The following is an 18233-nucleotide window of genomic DNA, read 5'->3' as shown; positions in this document are numbered from 1 at the left end:
CCACGACCAGCATCACCAACCCACTTCTCGCGGCGTTTGCCATTTATTCGGTTCATCAGCAAAAATAAGGGGAAACGGCAAATATATAGGAACAACGCAACACGCGCACATTCACGAGTTACAACAGTATCAGATGCAGGGGAGGTAGACAGTGATCACAGGGCGGTGCAAAAAACAGCGGTTTAAAACCGGGTGACTTCACTTGCAACTAAGTGGAACACAGAACTCGACCAAAGTGCCCCAAGGTTTTGTTATGAATGTGGTTGTCAAGGTGGTGACGATCATTAACATGCAACGTGTAATGATTTAAACGACGTCTGCGCCTTTCTTGCCGAAAGATAGTTCACGGTCAAAGTGCCCACCACTAAATATAATAATAATAGTCGACAATGGACTCCAGATGGCGTTGTCCTTCCGGCAGCAAAAATAGTAAAACGTCCCGAGCACGGAACTTTCCAGTCAAAAAGCAGTAACACTGACAAGTACGCGGGAAAGAATACGACATGAAACAGCAGCAGTAACATTCAGCGAAATTGACGTCATCAACAAGACGTCACGCCTGAGCGGTGGAAGGAAGAAGTGCGAGAGGAAGTCGATAATGGCTTGGAACGGCGGTGGTGATATGAATGCATGGGAAGGAAACGGGACAATTCAACATCAAATAACTCTTGTCAAAGGCTCGTGACCGCTGAGCTAATTTGTGTAAAACACGACATGAAACTTCAAATTGGGTTCATACTATTTTCACATGACTTTGCTGAAGGGTGTGAAAGCAAATAATCATAAATACGCCCTCATCACTTCGAACAGAATACCAAACCGTATCGTACAGATGGGTCAGGCAGCAATTAGGTTTAGAAAAATGAAAGGTGGCGAAAACCATCTGTTTTCTTGATTTCGGAATATCCAGAGAACATTTCTATTCTCTCCCATATTCATAAGTATTATCCCGACAATTTAATGTACGAGATTCCGTTCTTTCTGGTGAAAAAATTGCAGCTCATATGTCCAGTGATGGTTCAAAAACAGTGAATTCATGCATTTGCAGTTTGAAGAAATACTGGTGTTCTACTTCTGTCGCTACCACCGTTGGACGTGAACTGCCGAGCAGGTAGGGGAGCATAGTTTTCGATTGATAACAAAAATACTGGCATCTTTGTCACTTCTAAAGGCAGAATTGTTTGGTGTCAGACCAGTCAGAGGATTATTGTTCATTTCTTCAGCCTCCACAAGTCTACGTCCGCGCGGCGCGACTGCTATTCACCACTAATAGCCGAAGATTGCTTTTACTTGGCCTTCTTCTTGACCTTTTTCAGCATGGTTGCCTGACAAAAAAATCAATACGAGTTATACAAAACAAGCTCAAAACTGTAAGCATGATGAAAATAACCAATCTCCTGCAATTATTGTTTACAGCATACATAGTGAGTACAGGATTTGTGCGTATAAATTAAAAAACAATTCGACGGCAGGTGTCCATAATATGTTTGCATCCGATCTCCTGAAAATGTTTTTCAAAGGTCACAAGGTCGTTACGGTGGTAAGAAATGTATACGAACTAAGGAAATATATTGTCGTCGCCCACACATTTCCATGAACGCTTGTTACACGCCTCACAGTACACGTACTTGTATGGATGCGACAGTGATGATTATTTTTCCGGGTGGTTGCATCCACGGTTCGCCGTCAACCTGCACAGCGACCTCTGCTTTCAAATTTAGCCTGATGTATTCGCCTTGGGCAATTCGTATTCCATTGCGCAGACCGCTGTATATTTGACTCTGGAAACAAAGGAAGGGTTTGTATATCACGGATTGTTTGGGGGCAAATCGTGGTTGTAACGTTTCCCGCAGTTTCCATGAAGTTTGAGGAAAGCAGGACACATTTTTGTAATTTGGAAACTTAAGCGTTGAAATCTGTAGATTGGATATTGTTTACATTATGTATAAAAGCCATATTGTTTGAAGATCTTATGAAATTAAAGATACCCAGCTATTACGATAAAAACCCATTATAGTTTCAAAGCAAACGATGGTTTCGTGGGGCTCCTTCTGCTATTTATGCACCCCTAGACCGATAAGGGCCCTGGTGCACCACACCCCTCGGGCCTCGCCTGGCGGCCACATATGCATTAAAATTAAAATGTAATTTTTCAAGTTTGCGGGATTGTGATTGTTTCGAGCCCTTAAAACACATGACCAGAAACACTGAAGTTCAAGTTTATCTACAGCTGGTGTGTGGAGTAATCACGTGACGAGGGTCTTACCATGTGAGGAACGCCGCTGACACCAATTACCTCCAGCATTCCGTCTCCCATTGATGGAGTGGCGAATCGGCTGCTTGAGCTTGACCCCCATGCGTTACCACCCGCTCCCCAACTATACGTAACAAAATTTGCATCATTAAAAATGTACTTCGGCTAGTATTAAATAAAAGCCGGAAAAGTAACGATAACTGTTTTTAGTGCTTATCCACTTGCAATGATATCACATGTTTTGCGTGCTAGAATATAGCGGAACAGTGATACAGCGTGTATGCAATTTTAAGGAATATTCATTTACGACGAGGTATATTTAATCAGTAAAATGTTTAACGTATAATGTAACAAAGAAAGGAGATTTGACGTTTAATGTAACAACCCAAATACGATTCCTCGTCCGTTAAACTCGAGACACACAATATAGTACGTAAACCCTCACCTTCCAATGTTGAGGAAAATTAAACCTTTGATGGTGGGCAACTTAACTGTGACGTCATCCACCACGAGGTCTATGACGTTATTAAGGTTCACAGAACGACTCGTCATCTTTTTGAGACCGGCTTTGAAGTACAGTGCCTTATTGCGAAATCTGAAATTTATCAAATAGAGGTAGCGTCGCTGGTAGACATAAAATTAGCGTCTGGCGTTACGTATGTCAAAACGCTAGAAATAGATCGGCGTATGGTAAACACAGTTCAACCGCATAGCATTGCGTCATTTTATTGCATTGGTCTTTGTATAAGCTACGTCCTAGGCTGATCTTGGTGTGTGTTCACAGTTACACGTTAAAATACCTTGGTGTTCACAGGTGAACATGAAAAGAACTAAATTTATCTTGGGCGCCCAGAAATTTAGGGACAAGAGGAAAAAGCAAAAGGTCACATTACAGATTGATTTCACACTAATTTGCTGGTATTGTGTGATGTGAAAAGGTCAGAGTATCATGTGATGAACATGTCACGCTGGGTCACGCTCGAATCTGTTCATTTAAATGCGGATAGCGAAAGAAATTTACATGACCACTGAATGACAATATATATTTGTCAAAATAACAACAACAATTTTGTAGAAGTAGAAAACTACCTACAGGATGGATTTAATTTTAAACTTGGAAACTTAGATTTGGCTGCTTTGTTATTGTGGTCATTTATTTTCCCCGTTACTCCGAATCATCCAATACCGCAAATTAATTTATATTTCATGGTTTGCATGTACTACATGACCGTTAGTCGTTTACACAAAAATGCCTCATTTATTACGTTTTTCGTCACAAATCGACCGTAGAACCGATTAGGACGAAACGAATTAGTCTGCTGGAAGTTTAAGAATCGAAACAGGGTCAATTTTCCTTCAAATGCAAACCCCTACCGACACAACTCAATTTGAACATCGATCGCCTGACAAATTCATCTGAATTCGCCTGCGTGGGTCCCAGGAGTTTAAATCAAGCATTTTTCTCGCGGCAATCGCAGATTTATTTTTATTTGTCAGTTGAGAAATCTACTGTGGTTGCGACCACCAACGTCTCGCGTGCACTTTCTCATGGCTTGAGACGTGTTTGAGGACAATTAGATTAACTAACTGAAGCACACGGAAGTTGGAAGTTTAAAATATATATGATATAGACGTTGGTGCAACAACCTGTTTTTGGAGGGAGTTTGGGTTGTGCTGGAGAGTGGAGATACTGGATTGATTTTGAAACCAAACTAAAACCCTCTTTATGTCCCATGATACAGAAGTTCAAACTCACAAAACAGTAAACAAGATAACTGCGCATATTTTCAAGTGCAAGGAATACGATTTTCCGGTCACCGCGTGGATGGCTGTGTTTCATCCGAGCGAAAATCGGCAAACTTTCTTTGGGGTAATATTTTCGCTACGTGCCACCGCTAGACCGCCCAACGACGCAATCCACTATGGAAATCTGCGGTATTCGGCCCCAATGTGATGTTGGAAGGTTTACTGAAGCAGTTGATAAAAAAAGAAATGATATAATTCTTACCTGCTTGTGCATCTTTCAGGGTTTTCCTCGCGGGCGAGGTGGAAAGCTAATGAGAGTTCGGCGTCAATTCCGATTCCCAGGTAATTGTTCATCGCTATCATCTTGACACCTTTTGGAGCCTCCTGCACACAACGACCACCATTAGTTTGGGAAAATTTTTTTCCCGCAACATTTTTAAGGGATTTCTTGAAGTTGTTAAGGTCGGTGTGGTGACTTATGCGATAATTCGGCGGCGGAAACTGGTTGAAGTGATTTTTGAATGGAAACAAAAACAAGAGTTAACCAAACACTGGAAGCGATCACAAGTTTCCGAAAAAATTTTTCACTGTTTGTGTTTGGCTGTCTGATACCCAAGCGTTGTTAAATGGTAGCTATTCCCATAACTTTTGCTCGCCATCACAATAAAACAACGATGATGTTGGACATCGGGATTACTTGACTAGTACAGTTTCACAATTACTTGTTTGGCAACAATTTTCACTTTTACTTGATCCACAATCACAAAATCATCCCACAAAAATTAAACCAAGCAAGGGAGACACAGGGACAGAGAAAATTAAAAATATTTCAACGTCGTTTGCTTTAAAAACTAATAACTCACTTCCACTTCTTGGACAGGTTGATCGTAGGACGGAATGGCGGGGAGAGAAAACTTTTTCCGTCGCGAACGCTCACGTATCGAGTCGTTGTGAGGATAGTTAGTGGCAACGACCGAGTCGCTCACCACACTGTAGTGACGGTAGGTCGATTGGCTGCGACGTAAATTCATTAATTGTGTTTTCTGGGTCAAAACAAGCAGAATTAACTGTCAAGAAAATATTTGGGGGCCCATCAGAGACATGGAATTAGTGACGCAAGCGTCAGCGGCTGCTGAAAGGTTGGAAATCCGTCTCGTTTTTTATTCGTAGTAAAGTAGGCTAATGACCATTTATGTCGAATCCAGACGAGTAATACAGATTAGGGAAAATAGTGACAGCAACACAAGAAAAAACTAATTGCAAAAAGTAGGTGTGCGATCCAAATATTTCCTTCGAGACAATAAACGCTGAAACTTTCACAACAATGAAAGCAAAAAGAGACAATAAACGCTAAAACCAACAGTGACCAGTTATTTCAACCTCTACCGCAAGTCGGAAACATATTCAAAGCTGGACATACCCAGGTAGCTCCGATAGGCTGTCGTTGGTCTCCTCATCCAAACTACGGAGTTCGTCCTCTGCTCCAGCATCCGTTGTGGCGTGGACGACCTCTGAAGTTTGTTGGAAATTGTAGGAGGAGTGCTCTGTAACTTCGGATGAGTTCGCGATGTTTAAACGGAGCTGAGTTAGTTTTTCCTCCCAGGAGGCATCATCCGGCTCGTCCTCCTCCGGTGTCTTTACTCGTTGTACCTCCTCCGGATTGGAAGCTGCTGCATCCAGGTCGCTCTGACTGAGAATATGAACCAGCCTTCGGTGTCGGGTACTTGAACCGAATTTGCTCTTTCGCCGCTTCACTGATTCGGAACTCTCCACATTTCCATCCCCTGCTTCGTATCTCATACGATCGATCTCAACACTGTGATGTTCCGACTCTTCCATGGAGAAGTTGTCGGCCTGAATCGTCGAAGGAGCGGAATCTAACGGCGCCGCGTCCGCGAAGCTGATCAAGTCTTCGTTAACATTCGATGCAATAACGGCTTCCTCCACCCTTCGATTTCGGTCACCAGGGTCCAGGGAATCGCCAGACGTTTCGTTTCCCCTCAAAGGGCTTAACACAGGGACAAGACCTAGCATAAGGTTCGGCGTACTGCTCCTCTGTACCTTGCTCGCACCGTGCCCGTTTAAATGTCCGCCCATGCTCATAACCAGTTGCACAGGTTCAGGGTTGGGCTTTTGGGAAGACGCAGGACCCGGATCTGATTCCGTTTCCATGTGATCGAAGGAGACCGCATCGGACAGAAGAAGAGGGCGGTCTTCGGAACTCGGGCCGTCCAGCAGTTCCCGCTGGTAGTCGTGGGAGTCGAACAGGATGTTCCATCTGTCAACCTCCACTGGCTGTGTGTCTTGGATCTGAGCAAAGGTATAGGTGGTTTCTTTTTTTTTCTGCCGTTGTTAAACATATGTTGCTTAGAGATTTCATTCAGCACGTGAGTGTTTTTACTCTTTTGCGCAGCCAAAGAGTTAAAAAGTGAATATTCGGTAAACTCCTACTCAAAACATGCATCCAGATATGAGTGTTACGTTTGAGGGGTTTCCATTTGATATCCAAATTAATATCACTGACATTTAAAAAATCTAAAACGTGACAAAGATAAAAAAGACACGCGGTAACGTTCGATTACCGCTCTGAGAGTTTTCCACATCCAGTTCGCTTCGCCGCTCAACAAAAGCGGGACACACCTAGAAAACAAACAACGATGACTCTCTCACCTGCGAAAGTACGCTCGCGACACTCTCTCCTCCCCAACTGGAACCGAATCCGAGAACACGAGCAAGGTCGTTGCCCGTGCCAACGGGAAGAACGGCGATGGCCGGGTTCTGACAGGCGAGGTGCTTGCGGACTTCTTCAAGGTGCGAAAGAACCCAACCCACCGTGCCGTCCCCTCCGCAAACCAAGATTCGGAAACGGGGAAGTTTGCGAAATGAATACAACCTGAAAGAGGATTTGAACGCAAACTTGATAAATATGTAGGAACCGTGAGAACGGAGCTAAAATTAACATGTAAGTTTAGTGAAGATATTTTGGAAATTTGGCCGCCCTATTTATAGATGACGACTGACTGAGGAACCTATGTCTATATATAGCCGATACGCCCCGCAAAAATGCAGACAGACTTGCATTTCCTCTGCAAGAAAGTGCACGGATTTCAGCAAAACTGATTGAAATCCCGGATAGCGTCATTAATATTAGAGACAAGCAAACAAGCGTTATAACGAAAGTGAAGTATTTGAAAACAATGGTGATGAACTTCGCTCCAAAAAATGCAAAGAATGTAAAAAACGTGAAGCAATTTTTCTGCATGTCTGCGATGCATATGATCGTACAAACGTCAATACCAGTCAAACATGTGCAGTTACAACCAAAAAGGCCTTTGATACCCCGGATACAGCAAGAAAGGCTCGGAATCCACTCGTTCAGCGCCGCGACTAAATGGATATAGGAAATTTGCACCCATGGGAGTGAGCAACGTAAACACGACAGTCAGCGGGGCTGCCTCCACTAAACTACACAGTCTTATTACAAGCAATCGTTAAGCCGCCGAATGCTAAATCGGGACCCTCATTAATCCAACGGGGAATTGCCATGTTGCAGGCGTGTGTTCGTGCGCATGCGCGAGGTGTCTACGAGGGGCCGCAAATCGTTACGGAAGCAAAGCAGTTTCTTGTCGGCATGAACGCATTGGTCGTCGAGCCCATGGGGAGTTTCGGGAGTTGAGTTTTGTTGTTTGGCAACTCATTACTTTTTAATGACGGCGATATTGCGTTTCTGGTCGGCTGCGACGTAAATCGCGGTTTCAAATTAATTACATTCGGATTAAACAGTTGTTATAGCAAGCTATCTTTAGAAACTTAACAGCGGAATAATTAAAACACCGTGATCAAAAGTCATAGAAAGTTTTTAATCTGTCCTCGTGATTCTATATCATGTTATGCTGCACTGGGTAGACATTTTTCGCTGTAACGATACCACTGACACTGCATACAACATAACAGGGATTCTTAATTCTTCAGTCTCGCGGACTCGGATCCTCTCAATTCGTTTTCGGCACACAAAACTTTTAAGTCAGTTCAAGATTTAAATGAAACAACACGTGGTCCTGGTTATAGGTGAACGAAATGCTTTGATTTGGGGTTGCTTTTGTTCCGAACTTTGTTTATTTTCAATTAATTCCATTAAGGAAATAGACAAATGCAGTGGTAGTCTATGACATTTTGAATAAAATTTCTCGCGGCGCACATTTTGAGAAACTTTGCCATAGAGAGAGTCAGAGATGCCACAATAAACCGGCACGTCATACCAGATACACGTCATACCAGACACACGTCATACCAGATACACATATTGTTGGTACAAAAACCCTATTTCACAACATTTACCCTTTTATTTAAAAGCAAGTACAGGCAATGAGACAATTAGTGGGCTGTGAGCTGCAGGCAGTTACACTGTTTCCCAATAGCACATAGAGGTCTTGCAGCAGCTCAAAGAAGAAAAAACGCGTGTTACTCCACAAATTTTACGTACCCTGGGGCCGCACCGCCTTTCTCCATTAAGAATACTTGGTACGGGTTGAGAGCCTCCAGTAAAAGGTCGTAGAGTTGACTTCCCTGTCCACCCCCGCTTCTACGGTTGATGAAGACGAGTAGAGGGTTGTGCTCTCTTGTCTGGTTGATGGCCGGCTGCAGAAATGCCCGGAGTTACAAATACGCATGAGTTGTCATATCTGATTTTCCGTTGTGTCGGTAAAACAACGTGCAACTTTCTGGTTTTCCAGTTTTCCGTCTGCGTCATGTTTTGGGCAATAAGGATTACCCACATGACGTCATTTAAACACTGCGCACGGTTTTGCGTGGGCATGTGTCTATCGGTCTGGGCACCTATAGCTAAACGGTTTGCTTTTATTACCATATTTATTTTTAATGCTGGAGATGAAAATTTACTACATTCTCCTTCTAATGCGCCAGAGTTTTGGTTTACAAAAGACACAGAAATTTTAACTGCAACAAACACGTCCACCAGTTTCGGTTATTCCGCGTTGGATTGTGAAGAAGATCAGATTAGGTTTACTGACATATTTGGTGACGGCAATGGTCGAAAACTAAACGCGTGTTTAGGAGTGTTTCATTATCACTTTCACGTAAAGTCAAATATGGGACTAACGGCAATATAACATGCGTCGTTTAAACATCGCGTTTCGTGTTCCACGTTGTAGTGGTTTAAGGCGGCGTGGCATCGAAACTTGTTAACGCGTTTTTACAGCGCCACGCGATAAACTGTGACGCCACTGGCACTTATCCCGAGGGGTCGGGGGCCACTTGCGCCCGACTCTGATCCACTCTCAGGAGACGGGAAATTACATTAGAATGGTCCTGGAAAGGATTTAAATCGAATAAGCATGTGTCGTTGTGAAAATATGGTTTGTGAAGGATTTAACAACAATTGCAGTGACGGAAAAAAGGCACAGACACCAAACAAACTTGTTTGAAGATGAGCAGTGAGAAAATGCAGTTTGGAATATACGTTTGTGGTAAAAAATGTGTACATTCTTGCCTTAACCGTTTCTCAAATAGCTCAACAAAAACACGACCGTTTCTTTTCAACACAGGGTAATACTGTAGATGGGTAAGGTGCATAAAGCTCTTCACTTACCATGTTAATAAAAGGAAGTAGCATAAGCTCTGGTTGTCTACCTTGAAATCGTGTCACTCGGAAGAGCTTGAGTGCAGTTGATGCAGCCGGGCCGCTTGAAAACGTCATGAAAAAACAGCCTACGCAAAACACAGATATGTTCCTTGGTAATACCTAACAATTGCAATTGCTTTTTGCGACATCCTGTAGGATATGATTGTTGGTTAAGGTTAGGGCACTAAATATAACACGGAATGTCACAAGACTTTTGGGTAAATTGACGACATTTTGCATCCACAGTCTTGCCAACGGCGGCAGCGTATTGTACTGATTACTGTGGATAGAAAATTTAAACAAAAACGACATCGGTCTGTATAGCACAACCACGTAACACCGACAAAGGCTGATGAGCAAGCTACTCACCAAGAGCTGGAAAGACTGGTCCGATTGATGATTTCTCTGCAAACAAAGGCGATTTGTAAAATCGTGATATATGCACAAAAACACACAAAATCCACATCTTGATGATAAACGACATATATATGGTAAACCGCAATATTACGCTGGCTTTTAACAAATTACAACTGCCAAACCATTAAACATTACATCGCCGTATTTACAACACTAAAATCACCCGGGTGGGAAAAGATTGACATCTTTCATGTGTTAAGTTGGAAACGATGGGTATGTAGTGTTGGGTCAGATAAATGTTACTTGCAACAAACAAGGAACGCGTGCACGCCAACGCATTACGGAGAGCAAAAGTTAGAAATAATTAAAACATTCGATTGCATGAATCTCTTGTGACGTCAACACACATTTGTTCAACTTGAAGGCAGACTATTAGCCAACAGGAATGAGTTTTGCTCGACGCAAGAAATGCATGCGCCGGTGGGTGTAGGTTTTTGGCACAAAAAAGAATCGCGTAAAGCGGCAAAATTGAGCAACCTAATTACTACCTACAGCGCAGTTGGTCATTAAAAGGGACAATAAGCTGAGCGTCACAAGCAGACGTTTCTGTCGACTTACAACCCTATGAAAAATGCATTGCAATTAGCTCTGGCAGATACCTCTATTGACCGTTGCTCATATGATAGAAATCGTACATTGGTCAAGTTGATTGGACATCGCGTCACGATTGGAAGTTTAAACAACTATTTTGGAACGCACAAAAATAGTTTTTCATTTCCCCCACGTATAATACATTAACCTCGCTTGTTACGTCAAGTGGACGGCCTAATACATCGCGGCTCAACCGAAACTTCCGTTAAAGCGAAAACGTGACGTGCGTGGGCCTGTGCGTCACCGTGGGCTCTTCCAAAAGTGTTGGGACGCATTCAAGTTGCGTGGCTCCACGCATTGTTTGGCGCGAAAACACGAAACAGAAACCATCGCCTGTACGCTATATTTGCCACTTACCAACTTTAGTACATTGTGTTGCGTAGTTTACGTAACGGGCCACTGGCAGGTTTTCGGGAAGTATGCCCACAAACAACACCAGCTCTTTCGCCTTGGACAAGTTTCGCCTGATAGCTTTGTGGTGCCCTGCAAGAAAAAACACAGCTGGTAAGACCTCAGTTGGGCTTTAACAATGATGCCAAGATTTTTTGATTACATGTAGAACAACAGGTTTCTTACAAAGAAAACAACGATTTTTGCTCTTTGATGTCTTGCCTTGGTCACCACAAAAGTATTTCAAAAACAATTAAAATTTACATTCATTTCAAGACACTTGTATAATTACCACATGACAAGAAATTGTATGCCACACTGCAAAACATTCCATAATACCATGTTGAAACAAAATTAATATATCAATATAATTTTCATGCATGTTACTTTTACAATTATTTTTTTACTTTTTTTTCAAGATTGCTTTCTGTCACAAAATAACCACAAACTTACATGTCTTGACAGTGTTGTTCTGTTGGTCACTTGACATGGTTCCTATGTTACAAACATGAGAACTATTTAATAAACAACCTTGCACTGTAACCACACCAAAAAACATAATATATTTATGACTCTATTGTAATATCAAACTTCCTGCCGTTGTGTCAGATTCTGGCAAACTGGGCCTGCACTGGGTTTGCCATCAGGTTATAAATACAGCCGACAGTTAAGTTTGCTAAGGGAAGTGTGTGCCACGACTTTCATATTTTTTTGTGTGTGAACTTTAATCCCCTAGTTCCAGCCTTTTTTGTTCAACGTATTGATTTTCTCCAAAACCAATCCATGAAAAATCCAATGATAATTGGGTTTAGTTTAGAAGAAGAATTACTTGTCCGCAACTTTTTTAGTAGTTGTGCGAAATTTACAACTGACTTAAAGAGGATGTCTACAAATCCGGCATTTTTTGGGACAATGTAAATTTAAACATATTACTTCATTCCTGTAAAATTTGTCTTTCTTTTCTTGCCTTTTTTGTACACTTGTAAAAACTCCCTGTAAAATAAACTAATGCTTTTCATTGCCACTCATGCGCCACTCATGCGCCAGGCTTGTTGGGTTAATCATTAACACTGCACTGTTTTGACTGTTAGCCTATGTCATCTACTGAGGAAACTGTTCCATTTTTTCACTCTGAAACTTATGAATGGGTTTGGAGTTTCAGTGATTGATCGACAATGAGTTAAACAAAACAATGCAGCATTTATTTAAAGATATGGCAAAATTGTGTAATAACTAACACAAATCGTACCTGTTTTGGGATAGTCACCTACTAATTGCAGTTTTACTGATTGTGTATTATGATGCATCTATCAATATAGACTGCAACGACATAAATAATTAAAAAAGTGTAGAATGCTCACAACCTTATCATTCACTCATATTACCTGTGTGCCAGTTACTAAATATTTCAAAATAATTTTCTAACTGTTGGCAGTAAGCCTGCAGTTAATGATCCGACAAGCAAAGTTTTAGTGATTAATATCTACTTTCCCGTACCTACGCATCTATTTTTGCACTCATCAATCAGTTGTTAATGCTGATTTAGTCAACTTAGCTGATGTGGTTTTAGGTTGTGGGTTGGCAATTGACAACAAGTAAATTATCCAAACTTACAAAAAAGTTGTTTTTACTTTGTCTGGATGAAGCCTTTTGCCAGTGATAAGACAAAAAAGTTTCAATTTTTTGTGGATATTTACAAAACATAAAACATTTTCCAATCAGCTTTTTTTTTGTGGAAAATAGAAAACAAAATCACTTGAACTTTAAACAAAAAACATTCTTAAGCAAGCAATTTATTTGTAACACTGTGGTATTCAGAAATTTTACCAATGGAATGTTTCCTATTTTCTAACTTTAACCTTACCAAATGGCCAACGTATGCTCTTTACTCATATGAAGCAGCGTGGGTTGCTCAATTGCTTGACAAATAAGCTAGCTACGACTTGATGCTAAATATATATCCTAGTCAAACATTCAACACAAACACGATAAAGCGCTGTAAAGTCAAACTTGCCCACAATGACGTCATAACTTGGGCAAACATTTGCCTTACACTCTATTTTCACTTTGAGCAATACTATAGCGTTCCTATAGTTACTAAATCCAACAGCACATAATTAATGCACAGTAGCAGCAATTATACATATTGGACCTACCTTTGATCACCTGTTGCCGTAAAGTGACATGATTATCTTCCTTCACAGGTACAGAGACAAATGAAACAGGCAGTAAAATCCCAGGGGGTAAGTCCATTGTGGATGGCATCTCGCTTGGATGTGGATTCTCTTTGTATTGATCCTAATTACATGACCAATTGAAAGGCCAAGGCAAAGTTTTACATGTCTTTCATTTTTCTACGTAAAAGGTGCTATAATAAATTAAAATAGCCTGTCCAACAACAAACAGAATTGATGTTTGCAACTGTTAACATTGATGCCTATAATGATTTTGAGTACTTCTTTTTGGTCTGAGATCTGTGTGTTTCTCTCATATTACAAACATACATCTGTGTCATACATGTATACTTTCACATGTCTATTACCAACCTGTAGGTAAAATTGTAAACTACCCTGCTTGTATATTGTTGTACACTCCCTGGCAATGCACTGTTTAGCTGTAAAATTATCTTGTTATATTGCTGCATGTCTGTCATTAATAGTGTACGACACTTCCTCTGAAAGCCTGGGTATGCAGTTTGGTGAATGTACCTCTCAGTCCTCATTCTATCACACTTCCCTTGAAGTGACATCACAGCCTCATCTGATCTTATTACAGCTCTGCAGCAGTAGGAATTAACCTATTCAGTAAGAGGCTGCTTTCCTGGGTGCATAGGTCATGTATGTAACTTATTTGCACAAGTTATGAGACAGATAAAATTTTAACACACTTCTGACAAACCATTACATCGCTTTTCCCAGCAACTTGCTAATGCTAATCTCCATTGAAAATTGTTTTTTTTCTGCAATCCAACAGTTCGTGTATGCTTCACTGCCATGTTTGAAGCCAAAATTCTCTGCAAACAACAGTCAAAAATAGAGCGGCGCAAATAGACTGGTGAATTGGATAGGCCTGAGTTATATATAGACTGCAGGCAAAAGCAACACTGATCAATACATAAAATGAAAAAAATCAATTGTGTTTTATGGTGCAATACGTAATAACACCAATTTACATGTAATATTTGATAAGCATCTTGCTTAAAACCACTGTCACAAAGGAGACAAAACTTCATGCAAAGAACTTTTAAATAATGCAACTTTAATTAGTGGTAATATGGCATTTCTTGTTGTTTACACATTTTGTAAATTTTCTTGTTGTTTACACAAACTGTGCACCAGATATACAAAATTTAGGCCTTTTATCTATTCACTTGATCTGCCACCAGGATTTTATGTCTTTTTCCTCACATCTAAAGCACTTAACAAGATCCACTAGCTGCAATTAGCTGATGACTGCCATTATCCACTCCATTACATAGCACAGGGACAAAACAGCACAGTGGCATTACTGCACAATACAGAGAGAAGGCCATACAGTTGGCACTAAAAATAGCTGTGACGGACAGCAGGGAGCTGCATAAAATATCATGTGTTGCTGTCCTTGCACTTTTTTATTATGAAATGCAGGATTTCATGACACTACAACCCCACACATTTCAGCATAAGAATAGTGCTTTACAATTTATGCCATGCACATAATGTTGATAATTGTTGGTTTACAGAAATTGACATAATGAATGTTCTGCTATAACCTTTTACTTGTTATTTTTTGTATGTTTTAATTACACTTTTAATTATAAAAACCCACCTCATCAGAGAAATCATCTTGTGAATTTGAATGGACTGAAGTACTTCTGTTTGGAACTTGTCGTCGCAAAGGTGGATGGCTTCTCGTTCCATTGTAAGCCATCATATTCATTTTCTCACAGAGATACTTTTTGAAAATTAACTAAACAGACATTATCAATAGTCTGGATCTGGAACATACAATCAAACCTAGACTTTAATATTCAACCAAGTATTTAAAATGTTGACATTGGGAAAAAAGCTACAAGAAGTTACTTAACTGGAGTAATGTATATTGATATCACTGATGATCATTACATAAAACATTTATCATACATTCCAAAAGCTTGGGGAAAATATCCAGTACATATCACTAATAATTGATTAGCATAAATAAACGTAATTCATAGATCACAGTTACAATAAACATGAGACCATTTACGACTTTTATTAGTATTTATTGCTGTACAATAAAGCGCAGCGATTAAAAAAAACGCAATGAAAGAAAAAGAAACTAATCTGAAAAGCAAAAACCACAAATAAAAGGCAGTTTCACTCCAGGACAAATTAAAACTTTTGTCGTATACCTCAGGGGAATAATATGTATAACGTTCAGCAAAGGTATTTGGAATAAAACTACATTGATCACTCACAAATTTCACAACTTCACAACCAACAGCTGTTTAGATATGACGTCATTTTACGCATGAGTTCCTACGGCAAACGTCAACGTTCACAAGACTGATCATTTTACACATTGCAATTCCGCACCTCGGAAGTACCTTAAAGAAGCGTCTTAGCATAAAAGATCAATTATATTTATTTTTTGATCACGAAAGGAACCTTTCTTATCCTTCTCACGAATTAAAAATTGCATTTTTCTACGTTTGTAACCGGCTAACGTTCAAACAGTTTTTTGAAACACAGCAACGCCTTATTTGACCCATGGGTTGCATAATCATGTCACTAAATACCTTTATACCTTATTGGTAACGTACTGCATTCAATATGCCACTCTCAGCAGTGCAATATAAACATTAGCGTGCGCAACATAACACGACGAGATAAACAACTACAGAAATTTGTCTCTGCACCAACAACAGACTGCTGGTTGCAACTAAATGCCCTTTACAGCAATACGATACTTGGAACAACGCACATTTATTTATAAAAGTAATGCCGGGTTCTAAGAGTCCAAAACCGTCCCGCGGCAATTTCTTTGGTCACGTATTGTGCTCCAGTTGGGCGCCGGAAGTGGCAAAACGCTCGAAGTGCGTGATGCGACGCATAGTGGCGCTGCTGAGTCACTCAATTTCAATTGTCGTTCCATTGCCCGACAGTTGTTATGCAAATAAGTATGGTCGACAAGGGCTACACAACCAATCGCAAATAAGTATAGCAACAAGGGCTACACAACCAATCGTTATCGATTCTGCGATGAAAGATCACAATTGCAGGAAGTGAGTAGTTACAACTCAAAGCAAGCATTTCCTGTTGTAAACATGTTTAATTTGCATTACTTCAGCTGTACTAAAACCCACACAGAAAATGCACGGATAATTTTTTCCTTGTTTGAAAACTAAAAATATGTGTGTGTGGCATAAAAAAATATCTGGCATAAGATTATTGTCTCGTTCTGGTTGAAAATTTGTTGGTCCTGCAGTGGATGCGATACACGTGACCGCATCCGAAAGCGATATAAGTGACGTGGTTTGGTGCCTGGGGGAGATTGCGTTGTTGCATCGCAACCTTAAAAAATAATTGAGTAAACAGTGCGCTAAACTGCCTGGCACTATAATGAAACAGAATTATTGTTAGTGAAAACGCTAGGTAAGTTAGCATCGTTGTTGTCGCTGCTTCTGCGCAACACACATTTTTCATGTTTAAAACAAATTAAAACCTCGTGTGTTACCTGAGAACACGTAAAACTTGCAGAACTATATGGGCTAAGAGTTCTACAGAAACTCTCAGTAAAAGGCAGCAGTCCTGAGAAATGTATAATTTCGTGGCGAAATGTACAGAGATCTTCGAGACGATAGACGGTACTTGGTCATTTACCTAAAGCCCCTTAGGGTAGGAGTGTTGAAAGTTCAACAGTGTCTGGTATTGGCCGACGCGATCCAAAAAGAACTCATCTGAGAAAACGCTGTTACGTGAGATAGGGCCAGCGACTTCATTTTGAGTAACACAGTGCTTGTACATTCAAGATAATGGGCTAGTGAGAAATTGCTGGTCCTTATTGGCAGAGGTGCTTATTAAGTATGGTGGCACGTGGCAAAAAAGGTTAGACGACTATCTTTATATATTTGAAAATCTGCCTGAATAATGATTTTAGAACTACTTGGGTATCCTGAGAACTTTCAGGGAAAATGTATAAATTTAAATGGGATTTGTGTGATAAAAGTTTGGTGTTTTTTAAGAAACACTTAAGTCGTGTCTTAATTCTTTTATTAAACAACGTTTAGTTGCAGCCAATGCAGATTTGGAGCATAGCCGTGTTTTATGCAATTAGGTATGATTTCAGAAGAATTGCGGAAAAATATACCCACAATAGTTGTTTATGGTCAGCAAAAATATTCCAGAACAATGTATTTTCGTTTGATATGTCAGTTATTGCTATGTTCAATAGATGCGTTAAAGCATTCGCTAAAAGTCTTCCTCGCGTTTGTGTTTCAGGTATGCGTTGGCACAAAACAGTTCATTGTATTTACTCAGTGATGAGAACCTAACGTATATAACGATTCATAAAAATCAGTAATTTCATTTTTAAAGAAAATGTCTCAGAAATGAATATGCTAACTTTTGGATGTTCGACATTCGCGAGAATGCTTTGAAATAAATTATACATGCGGGGTGTGCAAAGAAAGCAACGGATCTCATGCCATTTAGTCTCGTTGTAAAATGGCGAAATCGCAGTGACGGCGCCGCAATACTGACCGCTTAAGGTTACGCAAGTTGCCAAACAGGTTGGATCGTGTAAATTCCACGGCTAATCACCTGAAGTTAAACGAGAAACAGTTGGCACGATTACAGGCGGTACTCTTGAGTCATAGGCGCAATGGGCAAGTCCACCTCGGTAAGCGACTGCAGAATTCCAACACACATAAGTAGGAACATGAACACTTCGCACTCGCATCACACTGTGTGGGAAGATAAAACGACGACGTGACCGCGATTTACGCCTTAAGCGTAATCTTGCTGCTCATCAAATAGATTTGGACAAGTACTGATTTTAATTAAGAGACTGGATAATGTTGATATTGCGCGTTATGTAATCGAGAGATTTGTCACAGGAAATTAAAATTTACATTGAACTGTTTATGCAACTTCAGAAACACGATTTTGCGTTAGGGAATGTTTCGTTGCGTATAATACGCAGCGATATTCTATCTAAACGAAACAATTTTGA

The 18233-nt window shown here is 40.4% G+C and overlaps 1 protein-coding gene across 1 annotated transcript; it reads right to left on the bottom strand.

Moving 5' to 3' along the window:
• Positions 1-35: 35 nt before the first annotated feature.
• Positions 36-15011, bottom strand: LOC145898774 (diacylglycerol kinase eta-like). The gene is made up of 15 exons (XM_082987385.1): positions 14847-15011; positions 13196-13337; positions 11493-11534; positions 11007-11132; positions 10011-10046; positions 9609-9727; positions 8484-8638; positions 6671-6893; positions 5421-6310; positions 4864-5014; positions 4263-4384; positions 2700-2849; positions 2267-2378; positions 1629-1781; positions 36-1325 (listed from the first exon to the last, which is right to left on the bottom strand). The coding sequence occupies exons 1-15, from the start codon at positions 14955-14957 to the stop codon at positions 1287-1289; spliced, it is 2571 nt and encodes an 856-aa protein (XP_082843511.1). The 5' UTR covers positions 14958-15011; the 3' UTR covers positions 36-1286.
• Between the last annotated feature and the right edge of the window lie 3222 nt (positions 15012-18233).

This window comes from Ascidia mentula, chromosome 1 (genome assembly GCF_947561715.1).
Source record: "Ascidia mentula chromosome 1, kaAscMent1.1, whole genome shotgun sequence".
In the NCBI taxonomy this organism is placed as follows: domain Eukaryota; kingdom Metazoa; phylum Chordata; class Ascidiacea; order Phlebobranchia; family Ascidiidae; genus Ascidia; species Ascidia mentula.
This window is presented reverse-complemented; position numbering and strand designations above follow the sequence as displayed.